This window comes from Argopecten irradians, chromosome 9 (assembly GCF_041381155.1).
Source record: "Argopecten irradians isolate NY chromosome 9, Ai_NY, whole genome shotgun sequence".
Taxonomy (NCBI): Eukaryota; Metazoa; Mollusca; class Bivalvia; order Pectinida; family Pectinidae; genus Argopecten; species Argopecten irradians.
In genome coordinates, this window is record NC_091142.1 from 27,763,354 (window position 1) to 27,790,818 (window position 27,465).

Genomic DNA, 27,465 nt, shown 5'->3' on the forward strand with positions numbered 1-27,465 from the left:
TTTCAGGGGTGAAAGAGTTAAAATTAAAACACATTAGTCACCCTCATTATATCAATTAATGCTGGTTTTGGTAACACAATACTGTCAAATGGAACTAGTTATCAAAATGAGACAGAAAGTGTATGCAGTAAATTAATATTCTGACATGAATAAACCTACCAAATATCAAAGGCCCATAGGGCCTGTAGATTACTCATCTTCTACCAGTTACGTGTTACTGTACATGTATACAATTTTCTATTCCGCAAGTGGCACAGTTGGCTTGAATATTTCACCTTTATTTAATTACCTGGTCAAAATTGCATTAAGTACATGTAAATTATTTCAATTTATTAGTGATAAATGTAGACTCAAAACTAAATAATTTGAATGATATTTATTGAATTCACATTCAATTAATATTCAAGTCCACTACCAGAAGACTAAGTGAATCAATTTCTGTAGTCCTGCATCTCAGTATACTCATACTGATATCAATACCAATCATCTAACAAAGTCGCTCAAAGGGCCTATATTACTATCAAAAAGTTATTCAAAGACCTTGTTGATGCCAACTATGACCTTGAAAAACAGTCCAGGTCATTCCAACAGACAATTTTTAAATCTAGAATGCTAAAAATATTATAATATGTGATTTCCTAGCAATGTGTTAATTAAGATGTCATGCAATAGGTTTTGCCTTTTTCATTTTGCCTTTTTCAATGAGATATCATTTAAAGAGACAACAGTTCCATCTATATTTAACTACTAAAATTGCTCTTACAATAGCGTATTTACCTTTCCCGATACATGATATTGTCTGAAAAAGCAACTTCCTGTAATAAAAGAAGCTTTCAGATTGCTATTTCTTGTTTTTTGGTGTTTTATTCTGCATCTTCTAATGAGATGTTCATTTTGCCTTTTGTATTTAGACCCAATAAAAGAACTTAGCATTTTCAGTTGAGGTAATTTGTTATGATTTCTGTCTATTTAAAAGTGATGTTACTGTTCAATAATGAATCAATGTATTGGATCTAAGAGTGTAACACTTCATTACACTGTAATATTATGATGGTATGTCTACCAATATGATCACGATCAAGCATTAAGAAATTCAACAAGTCGGTGACATTTGCCGATAGTATGCCAATTAAACTATTGATAGTTTGGATAGTCAGATACTTGCTATTATTTGGACTAAAATGAAGTGCTCATAGAGGTCACAGAGGTTACATATAGTAGCAGAGTAACATTTGCTGTTAAATGTCGGTTCATTCGATAAATAATAAACATTGATAATTCAGTCTTATCACTATTAAGGTGGTGCGATAACAGAACCAATTTTGTTCTGAAATTATGATCATCAGTGTGTTTGAATTGCTGCCGACACTCAACAGAATGCAAATAATATTAAAATACTATTTCAATTGCAGTCTGAAATAGTGTAACTATTTCTGTGAAAGTAATATTACAGCAGCAGCTGAAATTCTATGTTTGCAATCATCCTCGATATTCCGGGGGTTACTTTCACTGTTGTAATATCCACCCCTGGATTATATATGTCATAACAAATCTGTGTGCGGCAACAGATTACCAGGTAGAGTTAAGTCATTTTGATATGTACATCAAAAGAATTGAACAACGGTACACTCTGGGACTTTGAACTTGGATGTCATTCTCTGCAATATAATCTTCAAGGAAGTCTCTGCAGGCCTGTGATTGGTCAGTTGTTTTTTTCTCTCCTGAACTGCCTTCAGTTATACTATATATATGACATTATCCAGGGGTGGATATTTTACGAGTGGTAGCAACCCCTAGAACATTGAATATGGCTTGCAATATAGACATCTCTTATTCATCCTAGAATTGTTTCTATTTAAACATACTTTTATTTGTATATATATAATATATACTACGGAATTGGGCACAAGCTTTCAAACTAATATTCTGATGTATGTGTACTCTTGAAATGTATGGGGAGACATAAGCTAGTGACATTATCATCTTTGGCCAATGTTATACCAATGGACATGACCTGTCAGTGTTATGGTATGTGTGGTCAGCTGCCTCAGAAACATGTCTGGGTTGATAATTTGTGATACCTTCTATATTGTGATAATTTATTGTATTACGACTCAAATATTATGATACATATATAAATCATATCTCTACACTTACTGTACCTTGTAATACAAGATTTAACTACTTGAACCTTTAATTTCAAGATCATTATTTGATCAAATATTGTACACCCTTAAGGCCTTCATCCAACAAGCCCAAAATCAGAAGGTACATGTATCTGGGATTTGGTTTAACTATTGAAGAGGTTATAATGTAAAATGATAGAAAAACATCAAACCCCACAGTCAGCATCAGGACTATTGTCCTGGCCCACAACATAACAAGCAAGTTAAATGAGCTAGACACCTCACTATTTATTACTGTATACAATGTATAGCCCGTTGTTTTTGCAATTTTTGCATGCTATGGTCACGAAATTTTTATTAATGAAATACAAAGAATTGGTTGAATTATATTATATAATTAAAGCCAAATTATGGAATTTAGATTTGCTAAAATTCAATTTTCTAGTTTTAGGCCTAAATTGTAAATATTTTGACACACTAAAATAACCGACTATACAATATTTTGGTGAAATTTAAATGGTAGTTCAACTGTTTTTAAAATAAACTCACCCAGACAAGCCCTGGACTCTGAGGGACTCACCAAAATTTTGAGCACCCTCTTTACCTCTTTGTACTGGGATCCATCAAAATTTGAAAATTAGTGTTCTGGACTTGCCTTAAAAATAATTGTACACTAATTTCTATAGTTCCTGAGATTATCCCCGCCCTCTTTGTGCCATTTTAGGATAAACAGAAGGTGTTTTCTTACCTCAAACCTGCCTTTATTGTTCTCCATAAGAAACCTACTACCACACAGGTACTGCCAGGCTCGGGATCGTAGAGATGGCGGGATACCTTTTCGACATCTCTCTTTTATCTGCAAAACAAAAATAATGGATTAGTGAAGACTACCGGTAGCTTTAATTTAGACTAGCAAGGCTCCATTCTATTATACCGGATGTAACTAGAATATTTCAACTTAGAGCTAAAAAGAATATTTTAACTTAGAGCTAATAAGAATATAATAAGTACATGTACTGCAATTCTAGTTTCATAATCAGTGTAAATTTAAAGTTTTATCACAGTTATCACAAATATTTTCACAAAACCTCAATTTTTTTCATTCTCTTAAGACCATATATTCTACACCAAAAGTTCTATTTTCAAAAGTCCACTTTCTAAGGAAATGTGACGTCAGAAATAATTGTATAATTGAATGTAGAATTTATAAGTACATACCTTTTTAAACCGCTTACTCATCCATTTTTCCCAATCGTCAAACATATCTAACCATTTCAGTTCTCGTTTTCTTAAGATTTCTGGTGGCAGCCTCCTTTCACTAAAATTATTAATGTTCATTATATAGAACAGAAATAATCACATAAAGAATCCACTCAAAATATGTTGAAAATTCCAATTGACCAACGCTCTTGTAAATATAGTATTTACCAATTTCAAGTGGTTTAGGAAACACTAGTCCAATCGGACTAGTTCATTACATTTGGAACTAGTATGGCTGTAAAATTACAAGTCATAAAGTCATGGGCAACAGACTAGTGCTTAAAGTCGCAGACTGAGAAACATGATAATTTACTTATTTATTCAACTTTTTTATCCTTCCAAACAGATCTATAGGTTCTTCATGAGCTACCTGGTCATTAATCCAGTCCTGTCTTAGTATACTATATATATCAGTGATTTTTCATGGTGTTTTGGGAAAAATTTTTTGGTAACAAATTGGGAATTTTTAATCGCAAAAAGAGCAGTTTTTGGGAAAAAGTAACCCATTACTGAACATAGTATTAATGGTGATTAGATTTAGTAAAACAGTAAACTGTGTCAATTTATCAAAAGGTGACGACCATCACAACAGTTTCAGAGTAGTTTGTTTTTAGATTAAACAACGAGGGGAGAGATTTCCGAGTTTTATTTGTTTTTCAGCAATTTGACTTAGGAGTTTTTCTTTGTAATTGGGAAAAAATAAGGGGGTTGTCATTGGGAATGGGGTCATTTACCGACCCCAATTATATATGGAGAAAAATCACTGTATATAATCTATGGATATTGGTAAATTAGAGTTAAAATTTGTGTTCAAGGTAATTGGCATGTCTATAGCAAATCTAATGTATAAAGCTAAATTTTGCATTGCATTTAGAGCAATTTCAAACCATGAGTTTTGCAATATATTTATGCAATGTCTATATTCAATAGATCACATAAAGTATGAAAATGTATCCTCTGCAAAGCTCAAATCCCAATTATGAATATCTATTAGTGTTGTAAGCATTAGTGTTACAAGTTATTGTAGATTTAGGTTTTCATTTACTAATACACTTTACACAGAAAGTTTTAAATGGAAAACCTAAGTGATTTGTTAGGTATATGTTTATTTCCCCTTACTTTTTGTTTACAGAACAATTATTCTGTTTTTCAAAAGTAGACAATGTTAATTGCAAATTATTAAGAATCACACATTGTTTTACCAATGGGTTTCTTTAGAATTTTCTAATAACTGTGAATCTTTAAGGTAAAAATATCATTGCAACCCACTGAATTGGAATTGAAATATGATGATTGTGTCGATACAAATTCAATGCTATTGTTGTTAACTAATTATTCTATTTATTAACTGCTTATTTCACTAAATGATAATGTTCAGGATAACTCCAATGTATATCAAAGTCGCAGCATTAGGCCTTATTCCCGCCTATTGTTAAATAAATTTCGAATTCTACAATAAACATACTCATCAGGGTCCGTGTATTGAGAACCACCGATGAAACCATATCGATCGACATGTGACATGGCATTTCCATTTTGTTTACTGGAGCCAGGACTGGGCTGGACATGATTTTCTTCCACAGGAGCTGTAGCCTGGTGATTCATGGCAACCTCTTCATCTTCATCCTCAGAGAAATCACGGTCCGGGTCAGCATTTGCCATAACTCCGATTTAAAAACTTATTCAAGTAAAAAATGTACACCATTGACATTAAAAGTTGAAGACATAAACGGCAGTTCTATACTTAAAAACCATTTTCATCATCACAAGTGATTTTCACTTTCAACATAACCGAAAAATAACATCACTGTTATCTTTACCACAATTTGTCATTTTCTCAGTTCAATGGACTAAAGTTTGTTGATATCCAGGGGAATGTTGAGAAAAAGATATGTCGTAAAATATAATTACATGGTCAACCACCTTCGCAAACAATCGTCAGAGTAAACATATATATCAATCGTATGATGTTTTACATATCGTTTCACATTATCCATTTCTGACAGATTTCCTGGGAGGTTCTACTTCTTTTCCGGAAGAAGGGAGTCTAGATTCCGGAAGTTTACCATTTTTTGCTGGCGCATGCTCAGTAATATGAAACCATCGGATTTTACGTCAAAATTACATAATTAATCATCAGCTTGCATCTAAATTTGTTCAAAAAAATCATTAAATGATCGAAAACCTAACGGGATATACACATTTATTTTTCTTGTTTCGAATTTTCTTATAACACGTTTGCTGTGTTGCGGCAGGTTCCTGTGATGACCACGAACCAAATTACATCGCATGACAAATTAACGTCACGCTACAGAAAGTAGTACATGAATATTACATTATAACATGTTTTACATTTACTTATTAAATGCTAATATAATAAGAAATTTAGAATATCACTATTGGGTTAATATTTGGCAAAATAATAATCTTTAATGAATGAAAAGAAACCCATTTCCTGTGTGAAAAAATAGTCCCCGTCTCCTCTGGCAGGATATCATAGCGCCTTCTACATTCTGAAGTAGGATCGTGAATATTGTAAAATCGACGTTTTAACCATCATTCGAGTGAATATAACAATAATTTTGTTGTTCAGGACAATCATCAGATAGGAAACAAAACGTTTACCGTTACGGTGTCAGTATGACCCGCACCTGATCAACTTTATTCACTCTCAAACATTCTTGACAGCCTGTCCTCCAAGGGCTACATGATGAGTACACAGAAGAAAAATAAGCGAGGGCAAACCCCTGGTGCAGCAAGGTTTGTAGATAACAATTGTTACATGAAATGATATCTGCGTATTATTTAAAGCGAATGCAAACTTTTGCCATTGTCGAAAATGCTCACGAGGTTGATCGAACATGTTTAGACTCACTTCTCGGGAGTTCATTCCAGGTGAATTTTTAGATCGGGGTCAATAAGATGATGCACCATGATGGGGTTCCAAAATCTAGGAGGCTTATGAAGCTGGTATCTATCAAGCATGATCTTAATTTAACATTTAAGGTATAAAGTTTGTCCCACAAGTTTAAACTTTATTACGCATTGAATTATTGATATTCAATTGGCAAGTCAGTTGGAGTAAAAAAAAAAAATGTTCGGACTCCATGAACCTGATTTAGCTTATGTCATTTTTTGCTGCATCAGTTTTACTTTTAAGGGATCCTGAATTCTGTATGAAAGTCTGATGACATTAAGCAAATTTATTTTAAAGTCAGTTATAAAGTTTGGTGTTAGTCACATAAGTTTGGGAGGATGCATGCATCAATTACTGTCTTACGCTATTAATGCTTGCTTATGATCATGATCAACAGTAAATATTTATAGTCTTGGTAATAAATTATTGCTTGAATTTTATCTCGAACTTCACATTAACTTTATGTGTTAAATCTTAGTTGACTTTTGGTTTGATATTACGAAAAAAATCGTGTTTGACAAGAGATATATCCGTATCCAAATATAATTGAAGTCAAAAGGAGGAATTTCGGGATTATCATGTCCTCTTACCATGCTGAAGCTGAGCATTGTTTGAATGTGTAACATGGCGAGAGTAGTGTGACACCAGCTAGGACTGAACCTGCAACTCCATAATAGTCATTAGTTTACTAGCTGAGCTAAAGAGGAAATCCACCTAGAATAAAGCTAGAAAGTGACTGCATGTACTCTTTGTACAGTATGTAACCAGATGAGAGTAGTATGCTGCCAGCTGGGTTCGAACCCGCGACTCCAGACATACTGATTCGCCATTCTACCGACTGAGCTTAAGGGAAATTTCTGCTTACGTGAAGCTAGAAGGCAACCTTATCACTAAAACCTGCTACACTACCAGACATCACATCGCGAAAGTTGAAAAAAAATGGCCTGACATTCGGACCGGCAAGGACTGTGAGTAAGCCGGACTGAACAAAATTTTGCCGGACCGAACATCAATGTGAATTTTTGAAGAACAGAACTATCTGCTATTAGTATCCAGACAGATGTTTTCATGATTATCTTATGCAGCTTACATTTTTGCCAGGTTTGGCACCTACATAATACTTCACAGACGCCATACATAATACTTCACAGACGCCATTTCCACCGACTTCTGGTACTCAATGACTGCCGGACGGTCGGTCCGAATCAAATTTTGCTGGACATGTCCATCGGACCGACAACTTTCACGATGACTGCACTATTCCCCTCTTTCAAAGGTGTTTGCCACCCAATACAAACCAACTTGTGTTCTCTCTCCAAGAAAGCCCCAATACTTCCACTTGGAGTGTACATGTGCCGCCAGTCGGACTCGAACCTGCGACCCCGAATTTACTGGTCCACCGCTCTATCGACTGAGCTAAAGGGAAGCTAGAAGGCAACCATATCAATATATAAAAATTGAAACCTGCTACAAGTATATACAATATTAAAACCTACTACAATAGCCCTCCCCCTCCACCTTTTGAATGTGCCGCCCCTAAAGACACTCCAATCAAGGTTCTATCTCTCCAATGAAGCTTCTCCATCTCTAGCTTGCAATAAGAGTGGTCTATGACGCGAAATGTGACAAGGCATGGATTGATTTCTGACGAGTGTGCCATCACCACGGATTAAACCCTGACCTCAGATTTACTGGTCTGACTCTCAACTGACTGAGGGTTTAGTTAGTTAAAATTCAAATTAGCTTTGGCATATCATGAGTATAATAAATTTCATATTATGTAAACTAGCCACATTAGTGTCAGATTCTATTTATCGCATGTGACATTTCCATCCACTGATCATGAGACACTCTTGCAATGTCATATATTGATTATGTCATAGCTACCTGTGACACAATAGTCCTATTATTTACATATGTATCTTTGGCCAGAATTAATACATTGAGTCAAAAAGTTTGTAACTCCTGTACTGAAGTCAACTCCCCATATATAGGACTGGGATTTTCAATTCAGATTTCCTCCATCTTCCAAGTTAATGATAATATAAATGTACATTGTCCTTCCTGTTAATTTTATGTTAAGTGTAAACGAAATAAGTCATGTCCAAACCTCTTGATTCTTTCTGCAGTGATTTGGGCTTGAACATCATCATACTAACTATAGGACAGTCTTCTTGCCATTAATGCCAGGGTTCAACTTTTGTTTGGAAAGATGGGTCAGTTTACCGTTGTGTTAAAACCGGAAACAGGTTCTACAACTCCTGGAAGAATGGGCTGATGGGTTTGTCTGTTGTTACAATAACATGACCAAAATGTGCTGTTCCACATTTTTTGTCAGATCAATGTGCATTATAAAATTGGCAAGAATTTCCTCTTCAAAAGGAGACAAAGCACACACATTCTGCTATCTTCGAAAGACTCAAAATCAAATGCATTCACCAAAGGCAATATATATGGCATAGAGGGAGACAATCCATCAATTAACAGTGATGTTGTTAGGATACTAATAAAATAATGAGATTAAACCAAAGAATGATTTTAAACTGTATTTTTGCATTTTGCAGGGGTGGAAGACAAAGAGGATTTGATAAGAACATTGTAAGTGTTTTTCCTTGCTTAAAGCATGCATTTATTGCACATTTTAAAACAGGTTAATTAGACTTAGTTTAAATCTTTATGTGACCATGCATACACTATTCTATGAGTGACATATTGACTATAACAAATCATGTTGATTATGACTTGTCTATAATCATTCTCTTTTGGAATTTTGTTATCGCACACTTTAGAGAAATCTAATTTGTTTTTCAAACATACAGATATGACTCGCAAAATGTGCATATTTAAATGCAAATTGATTCATATGTCAAGGTCACATACAGTTACATATTTTGCTGTTTGTTATCCCTTTATCTGGCTACACTTTTAATTATTGCATGTCTATATATTGCACTTCAACATTAATTTAAATGAGAATATTTATAATCTCACTTGTATTGATATTACAACATATTTTATGAATATATAACAGAAATAATAAGAGTCAAAGAAGTAATATCAACAGGATTTTACAGATGACACAATAATATTTTTTCATAATCAAAATGTAAAGTTTGAAAAAAATTGAAATTTAATATCATTTACATGCAGCAAGCTAACACTGAAAAATTATAGTGATATACTGAAAAAGGGATGGAATAAATTACCTTTCTTTTATATAGTGAAAATAAGAAGTCTGAGTGTAATTCTTTTTGAGAAAATAATGCATTAAATTTAATTTTGACATGTATTAGAAATTGAAATTACAACCACACCCATAGATGAAGTTCTATAAAATACAATTAACTTCAGTCAAGAATGTCAGGAGATTTCTTTAACTGGGCGATATAATAAAAGATTATTAAGATCATTACCTCACCAAAAATGTGATATCATCATCATCACTCAACAGCAACACTAAATTCACTGTGATATCGTGATCACTCAGCAACATCACTAAATTCATTAAAGAACAGGCTGGACAAACACTGGGCGGATCAAGATCTATTCTATAATTATAAATCGATATATCTTATATTCGGATCTGTCATGTACAGTTACTTTTATCCAAAAAATTACCAAGTTTAATATTTGAGTCCGGTGTAGATGATCTTATGATCCTGTACTGGTAATAAACTTATTATCTGTGTCTGTAGATAGTTAAAAATTCCTGTAGAAATTGGGCACTCCTACATGAATCAGACTCTTGTAAGTGAAGGTATGAAGTGCATTCTTGTTAGTGCAGCGAGTACAAAAATTGGGTTGACATATCTCCCGATCTGATAACCATCTCACTGAAGAGTCAGAACCCTCTTTGTTTCTACTTGAGGGTCATTTTTAGCTGGTCAGTCACCCTAAGTAGAGGAGTAATGACCTCACAGTGGCAGGTTGATGGGCCAAAATGGATATGGGTCATAAACGTACATATATATATATATATATGTATACTGCAATGCCAACAATAACATATAGTGACCAGCAACCTTGGTCAGTCACTGTGGGGAAAATGTTAGCGATCAGGTTTTGTAAAAAAATTGTAGTAGTCATTATAATTGGTTATGTAAATAAATACATTAAATAAACTCTGCTGTATTTGCAAAGTCATTGTTTGGTGAAAATTTGCATAACTGAAATTTACCTCATATGATAAAAGCAGGCAAATGATGTTTGTGAAGTGCAGTGTGTAAGTTAATGTTGAGTGTGTGTATTGATCAGCGAGTACTGTGCAGAGATGTGGACCCATGTGATAGTGTGTCAGACATGGGGCCACAGCCACCATGTGCAGTCTAAGGACAGTTGATTGTATATGAACAAAAATCAATGATTGTCAAGTTGCCATGATATTCCACAAGTCCCTTCTGACATGCTATCAAGTCAAATCTTGATGTTTTGGGAATGCCACTGTATGTTATCATATCATAGTAAAGCCGGAATTTAAACAGGAATGTTCTTTTCTTATCTATTATCATTCAATTATGTGCCAGACTTAAAAAATGACAATTATGATATATGTGAAAATTAGAAAAGAAAAGTAATTTATCTAAACATATTATAGGTTGTTATAAGTATATTACTGTTTATGAAGAAATAATGTTGTAATATTAAAAGAGAAAAAGTAAAACTATAATAGTACCATAATCTAATATGAGTTCAATATAGAAATAACAATTGATATATACTGACTCTAAAAAAACCAATAACAACAAAAAACCATGCAGAGTGTATGTTATTGATAGTTTATTCTTGTGTTGCTGCAATATGAGCATTACGAGATGAATGCTGGAGTAAATTATAAGCTACAAGTATGGTATTATATATATGTGTTTCTTAATTACATGTTGATCAAATGATTTAAATGATAATGATAATGAAAAAAGATAACTTGAACTTCCTGGCTGAAGTCCTGCTTAGTCTAAAAATAGATGTAAAACAGGTACTCTTTCTGAATTCATGTTGCCTTAATTAAACTTATCACAAGTCTAGATTATTTATAAGATATAAGCTTTATTCTGGCTGAGATTAAATCTTTCAATTCAAATCTAATAAACTTTTATCACTCTTTTAATTTATTGAAATTGTGCAGATAGGAATTAAAGTTTTACTTGACGTTTCTCTTTAAGATATCCAACAGAGGGGCCAAGAACCCACTATCCATCAAATCATATAAAAACCAGTGTTGGCAGGCTGTAACACTCTAATTTCTGTCATTTATAATAATGACTTTTCATGGAATAAAGTTCATGTATTATGAAATTTGATTTTGTGTTTACTAAAATTCAAAATAAAAAAAAATTAAGACACTGACAGGATATCATGTCATTTGTCATGTGCACAATTTCTGGTTATATCATTGTAAAAGGTGTCTAAAACAAACAGAATACATTGTAGAGATAAGGCTGTTAAAATAAAAGGTAACTGATCTAAGATAGTAGAGGCCTACTAATCCCCCGAAAGGTCTACTTTATTGTATTGATATTTTCTTTGTTTATGTTGTGTATACCTTAGTAGTAGAAGAAGTCGAGATAGCTGACATCAGCAGAATTTGCACTTTGCCCAAGTCTGTATACAAAGATGAATGTTGCTATCCCGATGTTGACTACCCAAAGACAACACCACATGCTTTGTACTATTTTTGGAAGCAGTAGTGGTTATAGTACAGTAATCACCTGTATCGTTATAAACAAACTTATTTTAGGGTGTTGTTGTTGCAGATATGCATGATTTAGATGTTGTCTTAGCTTCAAACTTCTTCAATTCACATATCAGCATGCAGTAGTTTTACTGAACATTATTCATTTTCCTGTGTATTTTCTGTTTTATGATCGGTAGACATGCCAGTACACATTAGCTTAACACTGCCCATCGAGAATATTTATATTGAATAAAAATATCTAATCTAATTATTGATTTTAGCACTTTTGTGAACGGCCAGTAAAAGTGTAGATATATATGCAGTTGGTAGAATTTGAAATATTTAATAAAACATCAGAATGATATTTGCAGTATTAAGCAATTGTGTTATTATGGTTACTGGTAGAGTTGCTCAAGATCTGTGCATGCAGGCTTGACAGCCATTGCTGGCAAACTGTCAAGTCTGTATCAGGCCAGACTGGGGAGATCTGCTTGAATACATTTTAAATGCATTGAGTTGTGACAAGACTATTATATATATCATGCTATATACACAGAAAACGGATGAAAGTAGCCAAAAAGTTGATTTTGTTATCTTAGGTCAGGGAGCCTGTGTCACGAACAATGACCAGAGGAAAACAAGTGGATGAGGTAATGATTCTTGTAACTTGTGATTTGTATACGCTTGGATGTGTTCACGTTCTTCATGTCAGATTAAGAAAACTTGAGATATTGGGCTTTCACTGCCATAGAAATTAATGTTATCTTTCAACAACCGTTAAGAATTTTGTTTTGCAAATAACATGAAAAGAATTTACTTTTAAATGTTTCGGTAATTGGAAATGGTGGAAAAGATAAGCAAATTGTTTCAGTAAATTGTGAAAAAAGAAAACATATTGTTTAAATATGATGATCTGTGGATGATTATGTGTACTTTTGTGTGTTTGTCTGACATGAAGGACTATAATGATGTTTTTTGTATGATTTGCTGTGATGCTGAGCTGACATGCTCTACATGCCAGTGACAAGCCAGCATCACATCAAACACAGAAGGAGGACGCATGTAATCACTCTGTTGATATATCTCCCTTTCTTTTCAGACGAATGAAGGCGTTTTTGCCAACCCTAGATTTACCCATCTTACAACATCATTAATTGTAAGTATTCTCCTCTGATTATCACCGTTTTCTGTTAACACCTGTTCGTCTTTCTGATGTGATTCAGTGAAGACGACAATTTCTAACCTAAAGGGCTCGCAACACTTCAGCAGCACACTACATCCGACCTTCAGCTAGATAAAACATCGTCTCTACTCTCTACTATATATAATGGTACCTCTGCAGAAATTCTAGTCTTTATTGATCCGAAGATAATATGCAGCCTTTGTCATCTAAAAATAGATGTAATTTTCTAACCAGGCAAACTTGACTGGAGCAAAACAAACATATTAAAATCTACTGAAGTTGAGAAAATTTTGGATTTAATGAGCTGTCAATATTACAAATAAAGGAATGATGTTTGTGTAAAAAAACAATTAGTAAAAGAACTGAAGAATTTCCACCATTTGTTGACTGTGAACAGTGTGTATATGGTGTTGAGTACTATGCAAAATTCCTCTTCATCCATTCAAATCAATTTCCCATCTAATTAGATTTTTAAAAATCTTTTAGTCTGAAGGAATATCTGTTATAATAATGATCTGATATAATAATGACTGACTTCGATAATAATTTTCAAATATTCACCATGTCTTTGACTGTTCCTCATTCCATCTTTAGAAAGTCCTACAAAAACGCCCAGACTTTTAATCTTAATTGGTCTTTGTCTATCCATTGAACAAAAACCAATATAGCGCTTTACCAAGCAGTACCAGCGCCGGCAGTACAATATTGTGATAGGAAAAATCCATATTGTGTTATGTTGATGAAGACATGTAGTATGGCTGTGTGTAGAGCTAGCATTGATCTGGGAGTTTATGGGAGTATATAGATGGTGTAGTAAGGGCTCACACATCTGTTGTACAACAGGTGTACCCACCTCAACCTTCCTCCTCTCAGGCTGTTGCTTGTAAGCCAGATATGGTACAATAGTGTCATTTCTTTGTATTTAAAGTGGTTATTGGTATCAGAAAGTAAGATGGACTGTATTGTTAAATTTGACTTTTATTTTCTCAATATTGCATACCAGAAATAATTTCATGTAAAACAAAAAAAAGAAGATAATAATAATAAATAAATGAAATAATGTGCTAAGACGAAATTAAAAAAGAAAAAAGAATAAAGAGAAAATATTTTTATAAATTATATTAGCTTGGTATATAGAAATGTTTTATGAAGAATGGGAATAGGAGGTATTTAAAGAACTTTAAAGAAAAAGAAAAAGAACCTTTTAAGGTCTTTAGTATATGGGCACTACAATTGATGAATGAACGAAGTAAGTGTGAAATTTTATGATGATTTTTCCCTCTTGAGATAAAGATTTGAAGTTGAACAACTCTGCTTGTGGTTGAGAGCTTGGTTTCTATTGATTTATGATAACATGTGATGACCTTACTTCCGGATGCAGACATGTGTTATAGAGAATGTCTAGGTACAGATAATGAACAAGAAAATCCAGTAGCTGTATTTGTGTAGTTTTATAGACATCTCTTACTTGTGTATTGCTAATTACATCCAGTCCTGGCTGCTTATATAGGAGGTGGAGTTGACTTAAGTACATGTTCTGCACCCGTTCTACAGAAAACAAAAACATGCTCACATTCATAGATGTTTTTGCCATATCATGTGCAGTTTTTAGGAGCAATCTTTTTTGTCGATCAAAACAACAACCATCAGAAATACCATGCATATGTTTAATCAATAAGGAAAGAAGAAAAAAGATGAGTGTTTAATTTTCAAATTCTTAAATAATCCTTGTATTATCCATAAAAAAATTAAAGTTATGATGCAGAATGCATGAAAGGGATCTGTTTTGATCCATTGTGCACAAACATGCTTATAAAAACCACAAAGGGCTTAGTGATGGTATTGAACTTATGTATCTAGTAAGGCTTCAAAGGTCTGAGAAGGTAATGATGAGGACAGATGTCTTCTAAGAAATGATTGGTTTGATTGATAGCCATTGTCTAGATACTGATGTTACAGCCATAAAACCTGATCCTGTTAGGCTCACAAACAGTTGTGGGGATGGGATGATACAGACTGGGTGTACTGACTGTAAGTGGGGAAATCCCCCTGGTCTGTCTGGTCCATGGGACTATATAGAACACACTGTTTAACTTTTATCTACACAAGCCTTATAGACACTCTATCCAGACAAAATCTCCTACCGCCATCACAACATATATATACAACCCAAAGTCCTAGTTACTTCAAAATGGGAGGAAGTTAATTGGCAGGCCATTTTGGATCTGGCTCATGTCCAGGACTAATTGTGATATATGTAATATTGGCTGACTTGGATGCTATCATTCGAGTTTTCAAACCTGTTCTATTATAAACTTAGAGACAGTATTATAAATTTTTACAGCTACTTACTGGTAAAAACGTTTTGAGTCTACACCCAGATTTTATTGGGGGATCAGTGGTTTCTGTTATATCTACAGTTATAAGTATGCCCAGCCGTTGACAGTAATGTTTACCAGCCTATGTGTACAGGAATGATTATAAAAAGTTTATCTCTATCGCAGGGTTGTGTTGTACGGTTACAAGTGAAAAATGGAGGCATTTATGAAGGCATTCTGAAAACTTTTAGTCCTAAGGTAAGTACAATATTTATTTGTTGAAGTCTGAACTCTATTGTAGAAATTATATAAGACAGTTACTGGTAGAGATGTAAGTTGAGACATTTGTGCAATATACCATGCATCGGTGTATAATGATTTCATTAAGTGTTTATCATTTAATGTGGTAGTGGTATGTGTAATGTTTACATACATAATGTACAGTTAATGTGCGCCTGGTTCTCCAACAACATGTGGAGCTAACTAATTATCATGCTCCACATAACAGAGCATCTCTCTCTCTAGTACCTTCACATGTAGCTGTGTAGCTCTGTGGTTCTCTCTTGTATTTCAACGAGAGTAATTGTATCGGTGGTTGAAAGTAATATTACGTAGCTGTCATGGGATTCAGTGATAAAAGAAGAAAAAAAAACCCATATAATTTCATAGTCTATTTAATGGTATATTTCATTAATTTTGTATAAATATTCATGATGTAGAACAAATGTGCTTGGTTTTAGTAATTGATTTTCATTGCTACTTTTGAATTATAGTTGATAAAGCTCACCAACTGCTTTGATATTGATCTTTTGTTATGCTGTAAGATCATCGATCCTGGATATTAGAAGGAAAATCTCTGACATAAAAGTCTATGTTACTAATATATATTGACTGAAATGTCTATTGTTGTTTGACCTCTAGCATCACCCAGCACTCCTTTACTACATAAAGTTGTATGATGTAATTATTTCTATTTGTATCAGTTATTTATGGTTAAGTTGACATTTGAAAAAAAAAATGCTATTTTAACAACTTAGTTTATAAAATGACTAACAGGGTCATAATTATAATTAAAGACAAAGTCTTCTGATACAACATCTGTCTAAAATGTGTTTATTTTAAAATAGTGCAAAGTGTCATGGCAGAAAATAGAATATAATGGACGTGTACCAACCTGTTAGATTGTATACAAGTATATGTGATAATTTGGATTTGTTAATCCTTGGAGATGTGTTAGGTGAGAAAGCCATTAATGTTGTGTGACATCTGGACAGTAGTGTTACTAGAGCCTTGATACACTGTCAGGAGTAGCGAGTGATTTGTCACAGTATAGACCATCGTATTGTTCTCACTGCTAAACTCTCAGCTACTAATCTACTGAGGTAGTGTGACATAAGTATGGAAATATCATTTTCCCTATTGAATTCAGTACTTTTTCACCTTTTTTGAAAATTTCATTTTAATTGCGATTTTTCATTCAATAACAAAGACATTTACCTGGTCTAGAAAACAGTCTGAATTTTCCTTTGACATAAAAACATTTTTGTCGTGTGTTTCAGTTTTCAAACTTCATAAGAATATATATACACTCAAATTGTTATGACAAAATCATGACAACAAAATGTAACTACCATCTTTAAAGAATGGCGTCTTTGCAACCAGATAACAGGAAAATATTTATCTATTACAAAAATAAACTATAGAACGTTAATTGTAATTCATGGCATATCTTATCAAAATAAAAAATATGTGAAAAAGCACTGGATCCAATTGAAAAGAAATATGACATTTCCATACTTTTGGCTTAGTATGTATGTATATATTGCTATTATCAGCTTATCAATTGCCACAATAAAAAAATCCCAGAACTGAGGAAAATGTGTATCAAAACTTAAATGGATTACATTTAATATCATCTTTCAAAAGAAATAAACATAGCATGAATAAGTTTTAATGATGTGAGAGTTTGGAGAGAAACCCGCTAGCTAGAGTGATAGTAGTGTTTTGAGTTTGGAGAGAAACCTGCTAGCTAGAGTGATAGCAGTGTTTGAAGTTTGGAGAGAAACTGGCTAGCTAGAGTGATAGTAGTGTTTGGAGTTTGGAGAGAAACCTGCTAGCTAGAGTGATAGTAGTGTTTGATTTGATGCTCACCCATTGCTCATGTAATGTTTTCACTTTTAGATGGATGTCGTGCTGGAGATGGCCCACAAGTGTGAAGACCTCGGAAATAATAATCAGAATGCTGTATCTAGTGTACCCTCGCGGGAACGACTTATAGAGAAAATACTTTTTAGTGTGGGAGACATTTTAACTATTTGTGCTATGGATGTGGATATGGACTATTCCGTGAAAGGTACCAACCAAGGTGACAATCTAGTTGGCTTCTAGTTTGTCCTATCACCTTTGGTGTACTAGTCTTTTTAAAATGGCTTCAACATTTCTTTTAATCATCTGCCATCGGATATTAAATCTGCCATCTCATTTTCAAAGAATGAGTCAATAATCTTGGATTTTAATGTATAATTATATAATCTTTGTGATTTATCCGAACCTGAAAGGTTTCTAACAACACTTAGAATTTACAGTAAGGAGGAAGTGGAAGTTCAATTATGTATTGAATCAATGTATACCATACTTAATTTAGGTGGAAAATTATATAAAGTGAAAATATGTGGTAACCGGCATGATCTTATTAAAATAAGACTTTTCACTTAAACTTGTAGATCGTTAGGACATATTAAACTGTGATATTTCTATTCAGCGGTTAAGTTTTGAAAGTGTTTATTTTCGCTTTATTGGTGCTGTCACTGAAATCTGCAAATTCTAAACAAAAGCATTATATTCAGAAATTAATTTATGTACATAATAGTTCAAAGAATTATGGGAATTATTGAACAGCAAAATTCAACCTTCGCAGATATGCTTAATAAAGGAAACCGAAAATATTGACTCAGCGTATATATATCAAATGCTATATAATAACACAAATCATTGCATATTTTATTTCTGATCCTTATTTTATATTACAGATGCATTTACAGACAGTGCCATTAGTAAACACAACGGACAGTCAGGAGAAAGTCCTTTACGTGAGCTACAGCCGTGGGAGGGTGGGGATGGTGACGATGTAGGGGGTCTAGAAGGTGGAGACCCAACAGTAAGTTGATTTGGTGATCTAAAACAATTATGACTACATTTATGTAAGGATATTGTTACACATCCAATGAATATTTTATGTGACGTTTCCATGACTTTTATGATGTGTACACTGTCACCATCACCAGAGAAATGACCAGGCAGCATAAATATACTGATTTCAGCACTGCTGAATTTACAACACTACTGTTTGACTACAGTTTAGTCTGGTATCTGACAGATTTTCCTCATTTGATCAAATATTAATTTTTGTGAGGTAGTTTGTTATGCACAAAACTTTTTCTAGTTACTCTGATGATCTACATTTTGACCTTTAGTCTGTGCCAAATGGATTCATGTAATAATGTGTGTGCTATGAATGAAAAATTGAAGGAAAATATTCTCTCGATTCTGAATTTGGGTCTAGACGTTAAATCTTGTGTGCACTAAGATCAATAATATTATTCTTGTATGTTGTTAGAATCCAGTGGGATGACTACATCAATCGAATCGTATAGAGTTTGTTCCATAATGTATGTCTGACATGCTTCTTTTACATGTTTGGTATATTTACATCTGTATGAATTCCCTGTTAATTATATTACAGAATGGTTGGGATCCAAATGAAATGTTTAGAACTAATGAAGAGAAGTTTCATTGCAAGTCAACTTATGATGATTCATTAAAATTATACACGTAAGTAATAGGAAATGATTTGTTCAAATTAAATGGTTGTAATATTTAAAGTAAATGGAAAAGACGTTGTATGTTTCCAGAATCTATCGTTAATGTCTACCATGGCCCTGAGAAATTGGAAATTGATCCAATTAGTTCAGGATCATATTAAACAAGTTTATTTCATGATGTTTCTTAGCCTAGTTTTACAAACATTCCTTAACTTTAAGAATTTTTTCTGACTTAAAATTCTCCATAAGAAAGCATTACAGATTTTGAGGAAGGCCCCTTAACTTGAGATTATGTACTTAACTTTTGTAAAGCTTTCCTATGGGTTAGTTGAAGGTAGGGAATTCCTTAAAGTTAAGGAATGTTTGTAAACTGGGCCCAGGAGTAAGTCCTTGAAGTCTTGTTTTTGCAGACCTTGGTCAACAAAAGTTTAAACCTTGAAGTAATTGTCTTAAAATTTCATATGAAATGAACATAACCAAACATAAATTTAATCGCAAAATTACATCGGGATTACTGTATATGCGAATATTTTCGCACTTTTGATATTTTCACGATTGAATTTGCCTGGATTGCAAAAATTTGATCCCCAAAAAAATTAGAAATTAATTAACTATGTATACCCTTAAAGCCAAATAGCGAAAATTTGAAAACCGCTAAAAATTAATCGCAAAATTTTTTACCCACTAAATGAACCGCCTATACAGTATATAACTTCACAGAAATAATTTGTGTATGATTTCATCTAACATATGTATAAATCAATATCAGGACTTACTAGAAAAGCCAATCCTAACATGTGTACTATAATTCTGTTTCAGGACCCAACTAGAAAAGACAGATTCTTCAGAGTACAAAGCGAGGGAAGAAAAAGCAGCAAAAATAGCACTCGAGATTGAAAAAAGTGATCAGTACAAGATTAGAAGTGCATTAGAAAATGGTGATGAAATGAATGAGGAGGATAAATTTAGTTCAGTGAAACGGACACAAGAGAATAACTGTCAGTCAGGAAAGTGAGTAACCACAGAAAGCTGGTTGCACTGTGTTTATATATGAAGCCCTGTGTAGTTTTGTGATCATGTTCTGTGAGGATATTCTGGCATTTGGATTTACTTGATTTAAACAGCTCGTACACAAGCAGGAAATTTTATATCTTTAATTTGTTTATCATAAAGAGTGTTATTGATGATCATTAATTAACAGTTTCAGCTATAACAGTTTAATATTGTTATGTTGAATTTAATCTCATTATTTTGATGTGATGTCATATGAAGAATATCTAATTCCAAGCAATTTTGTTACTCTTGAGGTATTTCATGTTAAAAACATTCACACTGAATTTTTTAGACAAGTTCATATTGTACAATGTTCATATTACTTCAGTTTTTATATCCAATGGGACTAATTCATGTACCACATGATACTTGATGACATTTTGTGTGGGTCTAGTATTTCCAGTGATGATGGAACGTAACTCTTTGTAATCTTCCGGGTGAAATTATCTTCGTACTTGATATCGTCTTTTAACGTCATTCCATCACCAATAGAAAAAATAGATCCGCACAAACATTATCAGTTATCACATGGTACGCGAATTAGTCCCATAACCAATGGAAAAAATAGATCCGCACAAACATTATCAGTTATCACATGGTACGCGAATTAGTCCCATAACCAATAGAAAAAATAGATCCGCACAAACATTATCAGTTATCACATGGTACGCGAATTAGTCCCATAACCGGTACCCTGGGGTCAGGGCCTAGTTTCAAACTTCAAAGAATTCCTTAAAATAAAATTCTCCAAAGGGTAGCATTACAAATGGAAGGTTCTGTAACGTAAGATTTTGTCCTTATTTCTGTAATTCCTTTCTATGGGGAATTTTAATTTAGGAAATTCCTTAAAGTGAAGGAATGTTGGTGAAACTGGGCCAAGTATACGCAACTATGATTTACAATTGTACCAATCATGATTGCTATCAACATTGAGATAATGAGATTGATAGTATATTATAACTTATGGCTCCTCTTTCAGTATATGTCAAATTTATTATTCTATGTTTCAATTTCAGTGCTTGAAATACAATTTTATAGTGTGCTTTTCATTTATGTATGAATAACTGTCTATATTATCATTGATCTAATGGTTGTGTGTTTATAACAAAGCGTTCCTTACAGATATATACCTCCAAACAAACGAAGTCAACACCCACACCAGCCTAACAGGACTATACCAAGAGGAACAGTACAGAATCACCAATACCACAGCTTGCCAAACCGGGGGGGCCCTCTACCACAGCGGATTACATCTCCTCCTCAACCTGTGCATAATCCTCCTCCTCCTCCAGTGATAGAAGAAACTAAACATAATCATATAGGTAATCATTGACATAACCATAATCATATAGGTAATCATCGACATGAACATTATCATATAGGTAATCATCGACATAAACATATAGGTAATCATTGACATAACCATAATCATATAGGTAATCATTGACATAAACATAATCATATAGGTAATCATCGACATAAACATTATCATATAGGTAATCATCGACATAAACATATAGGTAATCATTGACATAACCATAATCATATAGGTAATCATTGACATAAACATAATCATATAGGTAATCATCGACATAAACATAATAATATAGGTAATCATCGACATAAACATAACCATATAGGTAATCATCGACATAAACATAATCATATAGATAATCATTGACATAAACATAATATTATAGATAATCATTGACATGAACATAGTCATATAGGTAATCATTGACATAACCATATAGGTAATCATTGACATAACCATAAACATATAGGTAATCATTGACATAAACATAACCATATAGGTAATCATCGACATAAACATAATAATATAGATAATCATTGACATGAACATAGTCATATAGGTAATCATTGACATGAACATAATCATATAGGTAATCATTGACATAAACATAACCATATAGGTAATCATCGACATAAACATAATAATATAGATAATCATTGACATGAACATAATCATATAGGTAATCATTGACATGAACATAGTCATATAGGTAATCATTGACATAAACATAATCATATAGGTAATCATTGACATAACCATAATCATATAGGTAATCATCGACATGAACATAATCATATAGGTAATCATTGACATAAACATAATCATATAGGTAATCATTGACATAAACATAATCATATAGGTAATCATCGACATAAACATAATCATATAGGTAATCATCGACATAAACATATATAGGTAATCATTGACATAAACATAATCATATAGGTAATCATTGACATAAACATAATCATATAGGTAATCATCGACATAAACATAATAATATAGGTAATCATCGACATAAACATAACCATATAGGTAATCATCGACATAAACATAATAATATAGATAATCATTGACATGAACATAGTCATATAGGTAATCATTGACATAACCATATAGGTAATCATCGACATAAACATAATAATATAGATAATCATTGACATGAACATAGTCATATAGGTAATCATTGACATAACCATATAGGTAATCATTGACATAACCATAAACATATAGGTAATCATTGACATAAACATAACCATATAGGTAATCATCGACATAAACATAATAATATAGATAATCATTGACATGAATATAATCATATAGGTAATCATTGACATGAACATAGTCATATAGGTAATCATTGACATAAACATAATCATATAGGTAATCATCGACATAAACATAACCATATAGGTAATCATCGACATAAACATAATAATATAGATAATCATTGACATGAACATAATCATATAGGTAATCATTGACATGAACATAGTCATATAGGTAATAATTGACATAAACATAATCATATAGGTAATCATCGACATAAACATAACCATATAGGTAATCACTGACATAAACATAATCATACAGGTAATCATCGACATAAACATAATAATATAGGTAATCATTGACATAAACATTATCATATAGATAATCATTGACATAAACATAACCATATAGGTAATCATTGACATAAACCTAACCATATAGGTAATCATTGACATAAACATAATCATATAGGTAATCACTGACATAAACATAATCATATAGGTAATCATTGACATAAACATAATCATATAGGTAATCATTGACATAAACATTATCATACAGGTAATCATTGACATAAACATAACCATATAGGTAATCATCGACATAAACATAGCCATATAGGTAATTACTGACATGAACATAATAATATAGGTAATCATCGACATAAACATAATCATATAGGTAATCATCGACATAAACATAACCATATAGGTAATCACTGACTGGTATTTATTGACAGCTGTCACACTCCCAACATAGACTGTTCAATACCATGGAATTAAGTGGCTGTTCAACAGTAAATTTTCAATTACTTTAATTTCTTTTGAAAAAATTAAAGTCCCAGAGACCAATATTAGACTACTACAACTTGCTATGTAGTTTGTTCAAATCATTAGCCTTAAATTTCATCAAAGTTACATGGCACTTTGCCTATACTCAAGCTAACGAATGTCCGGGTCAAACAGACTTGCATTTTAATGAACATGTTTGCAATAACCATACTGTGCTGAGACCTTTCTGTGTAGGCATAAAGGACTCTAAAACTTATTCAAATCAATGAACTTGACTAATGTCACTTTGATTATTTAGACTACAATCATTTCATGACTTTTTGATAGCTTGATTGTACTTGCTTGAGCCTGTTGTATCATATGTTTGTTCATTTTGCCTTCACCTTCGTTTTGGACAAAGTTGATGCATTCTTTATAAGACTGCTCAATAACATGTTCATGGGTCAAATTTGTCTGGAATTCCGAGCAGCTTTTTTTGTTACATACAAAAGCTTGTTTGTTTTGTGATTTCTTGATATAAATGCATAAGTGAAAAATGGACCAAAGTCAAAATTACAAAAAGTTACAAAGGTGACTTAAGTTTTGATTTTAACTACTACTTTTTGTGTCGTTACATTGGGACCAGTAATGCATGTTACATGTCTTTTGCACATAGAAAAAGAAGAAAATAAATGGGGCGAAAATTCAGAACAGTCTGCAAAAGCTAGTCCAGTCCCAGAGTCTGTAGATAAACAACAACAACAAGCACAGCCCCCACCACCTGTACATACGTCACCTGTATCAAACAAAGTGGACAGAAGGAACTCCACTCCTAAAGGTAAGTCATTGGTACTAAATGATAGATTTGGCTGTTTGTTAACCAGGGCCAAATAAACCTCATAACATATAATGACTTTCAAGTTTATCTATGTTTTAAATTTAATAGATTGGATTTCTAAAGAAATGATATGTTTTCAGTGCTAGGCACAAACTTTCTATTAGTTTTTGTTCACAAAACTTGTATAGTTTTATAGAAACTTTTTGAGGGGCTAATTCCTTTTTTATCTAAATGCAAAATTTATGCTATGGTTTACTTCAGCAAACCTTTTCTAAAATTTAAAATCACTTCTTTTGGGATGGAACTGTTTTATTTGAAGAATGGTTGTGTTGAATATTTCATGACTTTATCTCTATTATTCTTTATGTTTGTAGCAAGAGATGCCATAATTGAAGAATTAAAAGGTTTTAAGAAACAATTTAAGGTGAGTAATATTGTGGAGTACTGGGTATTATTAAAAATACATATGAAGTTCCTGTAAATCCAAAGATGTCATTTGGAAATTAGGTATGAATATTTTATGTGATCATATTTTGATGACAATTTCAAACAAGAAATAATATTAACCTACAGTGATAATTACAGTTATAACTGCAAATGAAGCGAAGATCAAATTAGGAATAAGTAACAATTATTCTAATTAATGACTTTTACCACAAAACAGGATCTTAAAGAATAAAATTAAGTGACAATTATTCTGATTGATAACTTATACCACAAAACAGTTAGAAGAATCTAAAGATAGAGAAGATGTGAAGGAAAACCAGGAGGTTTCAACGGAGGTGGCTACAGAAAAAATAGAAGATACCTCGACGCATGAACCGGACAAACCAGAAGAGAAAAAGAAAGAGAATAGTGAAATATCTTCAGAGTTAGTATCAAACATAATTTTATAATCCTGGTAAATAATAGCTGCAAGATACCTCTCGGCTTTTCTTTAGCTGGATCGGTTGAGTGACAGACTAGTTATCCAGAGGTCCTAGGTTTGATCCCTGAAAGAGATATGTTAATGTAAAATCATGCATTCTTACAACACCTAATCTATCCCATGAAATGTTGTTGAAGAATATCATTGTTTTATCCAATGTGTCATACATCATTACATATTATCAATACATCTATACATCATTAGTGCAGTTTGATGATATAGACATGTTTTACTTCTGAAATTATTAATTGAACTTTTACTAATTGAGTTATGCTTGCTGAATCATGGATGAGTATAGTTTTGTAATACATCATGAGTAAATCAGTGTAAGTCATCATGTGTAAATTTGCTAAATTGTCAAGGTGTTACATAATAATATAATAATTGACTTGTTGAACAAAAATCTGTTTTATTGAGATGCTCTTGTTTAACTTTGTAGTCTTGTGAAAAAGTCAGAACTCAATCCACTAGCTCAAGTTTTCCAACCAGTAAGTATAAGAATTTAACTGCAGATTTCAGTAAAATCTAGATGTTGAAATTACCTTTGATGAGTACTGGAAATGAGGTTTGGAAAATAATAAATATGACAGTCAGTGCATTATATATCATTTTTAGGCATTATAAGAACTTAAAGCAACTTGTTACATCATGGTTAGCATGTCTTACCTTAAAATCTTTATATGTTACTACAGAATTTTGCCAGGAATTATTAAGTGTGTTGAGATACAAGACAATGAAGTATATGTCTCTATGAACATGTATTATTTTTTAACAGAAACAGATCCGTCAACAGATCCCAACGCCACCTCGGCCTCATACCCAAAGCCCGATGGCTATGCCAGCTGCCATGCAGACTGCCCATACTGGAATGTTCCATCAACAACAGCAGCCAACATTCATGTTGCCACCAGCAGTGGTGCCAACACAAGTTCCGACGTCATCACCACAGCTTCGACCTGCAAAACGAGGTACGTTGTAATCGGGTAGAAGCATCGTGGCCTTGGCATGTTGGTGGTCAGCCTGTTGTTAAAATATTCTGCAATGTTTCTCATTCATTTATATATGTCTTGACGATTATATTGTCAAACTAACAAAGTTTCCTGTCTAGACTCGTCTCATTGTTTGTCTATAAAGATCTGTGATAATAATTTTGTGAAATTTTACATAGAATAATTTGTTAACTACAGTTCATGCCTTGCTTGCATGGAAACTGTGATTGCAGACAAATATATCACACAATATACACCTCAACGCATCATTCAATTACTTACAAATTCTCTCTGAATTTGTGATCCATCGCCCATGGTTTTCAAGTTAAGGGTGAGAATTGTTGGAATTATAGTGCCCAAGTGAATTTTCAGAAAACGTTGCTATTTCAGGACGAGACATACCTCCAGGTGAGCTTAAGAGACACTTGTGTTTTTGGCGTGATTGATATTGTATAAGAGAGTGCCTAATTTCCTAATGTGTGGTTTGAATCTCTACTAGAAGCGATTAAATTCTGAGTTTCGAGCCCAATTCTACCAGCCACAGCTATAACCCTCCCACAAAATAGATACATACTATTTGGAGTGTTAAGTTCCAGTTTTCATCCTGTCTCTGCTAAGTATTACACAGATATCTCATATCTATTAAATTACACAGCAAATATCGCACTTCAATTATAAACTGATTTTCTGTGCCTTAGAGCTAGTAGTAAGTTTCCTAACATTTGTGATTATATTCTCTGCTCAGGCTCTTATCATCAGTTTAAACAGTTTTAACTCTAATAAATATTATATTCTAGTCTGTTTCACAGTTATGAATTTTTTCACAGACATCTTTTTCAATCTTCAGTGACTTACGATACATCTTTGATGATGTTGTATAACAAGATATCAAACTCGTCTATTATATTGTGATGTTTGATTTTGTGTTTGACAAATATTGTAAAGGAATAGTAGGCTTACACTTCCATTTTGTTTGATATATAATGATCATATGTTGGTTTTCA

General features: G+C 32.9%; 2 protein-coding genes across 12 annotated transcripts in view; one reads left to right on the plus strand and one right to left on the minus strand.

Moving 5' to 3' along the window:
- Positions 1-5,622, minus strand: part of LOC138331938 (TBC1 domain family member 10A-like) — a 35,142-nt gene extending 29,520 nt beyond the window's left edge. The window contains exons 1-3 of the mRNA XM_069279809.1: positions 4,852-5,622; positions 3,345-3,444; positions 2,875-2,982 (exon numbers count right to left, since the gene is read on the minus strand). Of these exons, the coding sequence (XP_069135910.1) occupies positions 2,875-2,982; positions 3,345-3,444; positions 4,852-5,048 (405 nt within the window). The 5' untranslated portion in view covers positions 5,049-5,622. The remainder of the gene's footprint in view (positions 1-2,874; positions 2,983-3,344; positions 3,445-4,851) is intronic.
- Positions 5,623-5,865: 243 nt separating this feature from the next.
- LOC138331940 (ataxin-2-like) overlaps positions 5,866-27,465 on the plus strand; it is a 32,487-nt gene continuing 10,887 nt past the window's right edge. For 5 of the 11 annotated variants that reach the window (XM_069279817.1, XM_069279823.1, XM_069279825.1 and 2 more), the window contains exons 1-16: positions 5,866-6,146; positions 8,868-8,901; positions 12,574-12,624; positions 13,074-13,130; positions 15,662-15,733; positions 17,657-17,840; positions 18,505-18,632; positions 19,218-19,306; positions 20,116-20,307; positions 21,460-21,671; positions 24,383-24,544; positions 24,919-24,968; positions 25,270-25,415; positions 25,912-25,960; positions 26,248-26,440; positions 26,852-26,869. In XM_069279817.1, the coding sequence (XP_069135918.1) occupies positions 6,094-6,146; positions 8,868-8,901; positions 12,574-12,624; positions 13,074-13,130; positions 15,662-15,733; positions 17,657-17,840; positions 18,505-18,632; positions 19,218-19,306; positions 20,116-20,307; positions 21,460-21,671; positions 24,383-24,544; positions 24,919-24,968; positions 25,270-25,415; positions 25,912-25,960; positions 26,248-26,440; positions 26,852-26,869 (1,690 nt within the window). In that variant the 5' untranslated portion in view covers positions 5,866-6,093. Of the gene's footprint in view, positions 6,147-8,867; positions 8,902-12,573; positions 12,625-13,073; positions 13,131-15,251; positions 15,415-15,661; positions 15,734-17,656; positions 17,841-18,504; positions 18,633-19,217; positions 19,307-20,115; positions 20,308-21,459; positions 21,672-24,382; positions 24,545-24,918; positions 24,969-25,269; positions 25,416-25,911; positions 25,961-26,247; positions 26,441-26,851; positions 26,870-27,465 lie in introns of those variants that run through there. The other 6 variants (XM_069279818.1, XM_069279819.1, XM_069279822.1 and 3 more) reach the window with 6 other exon arrangements.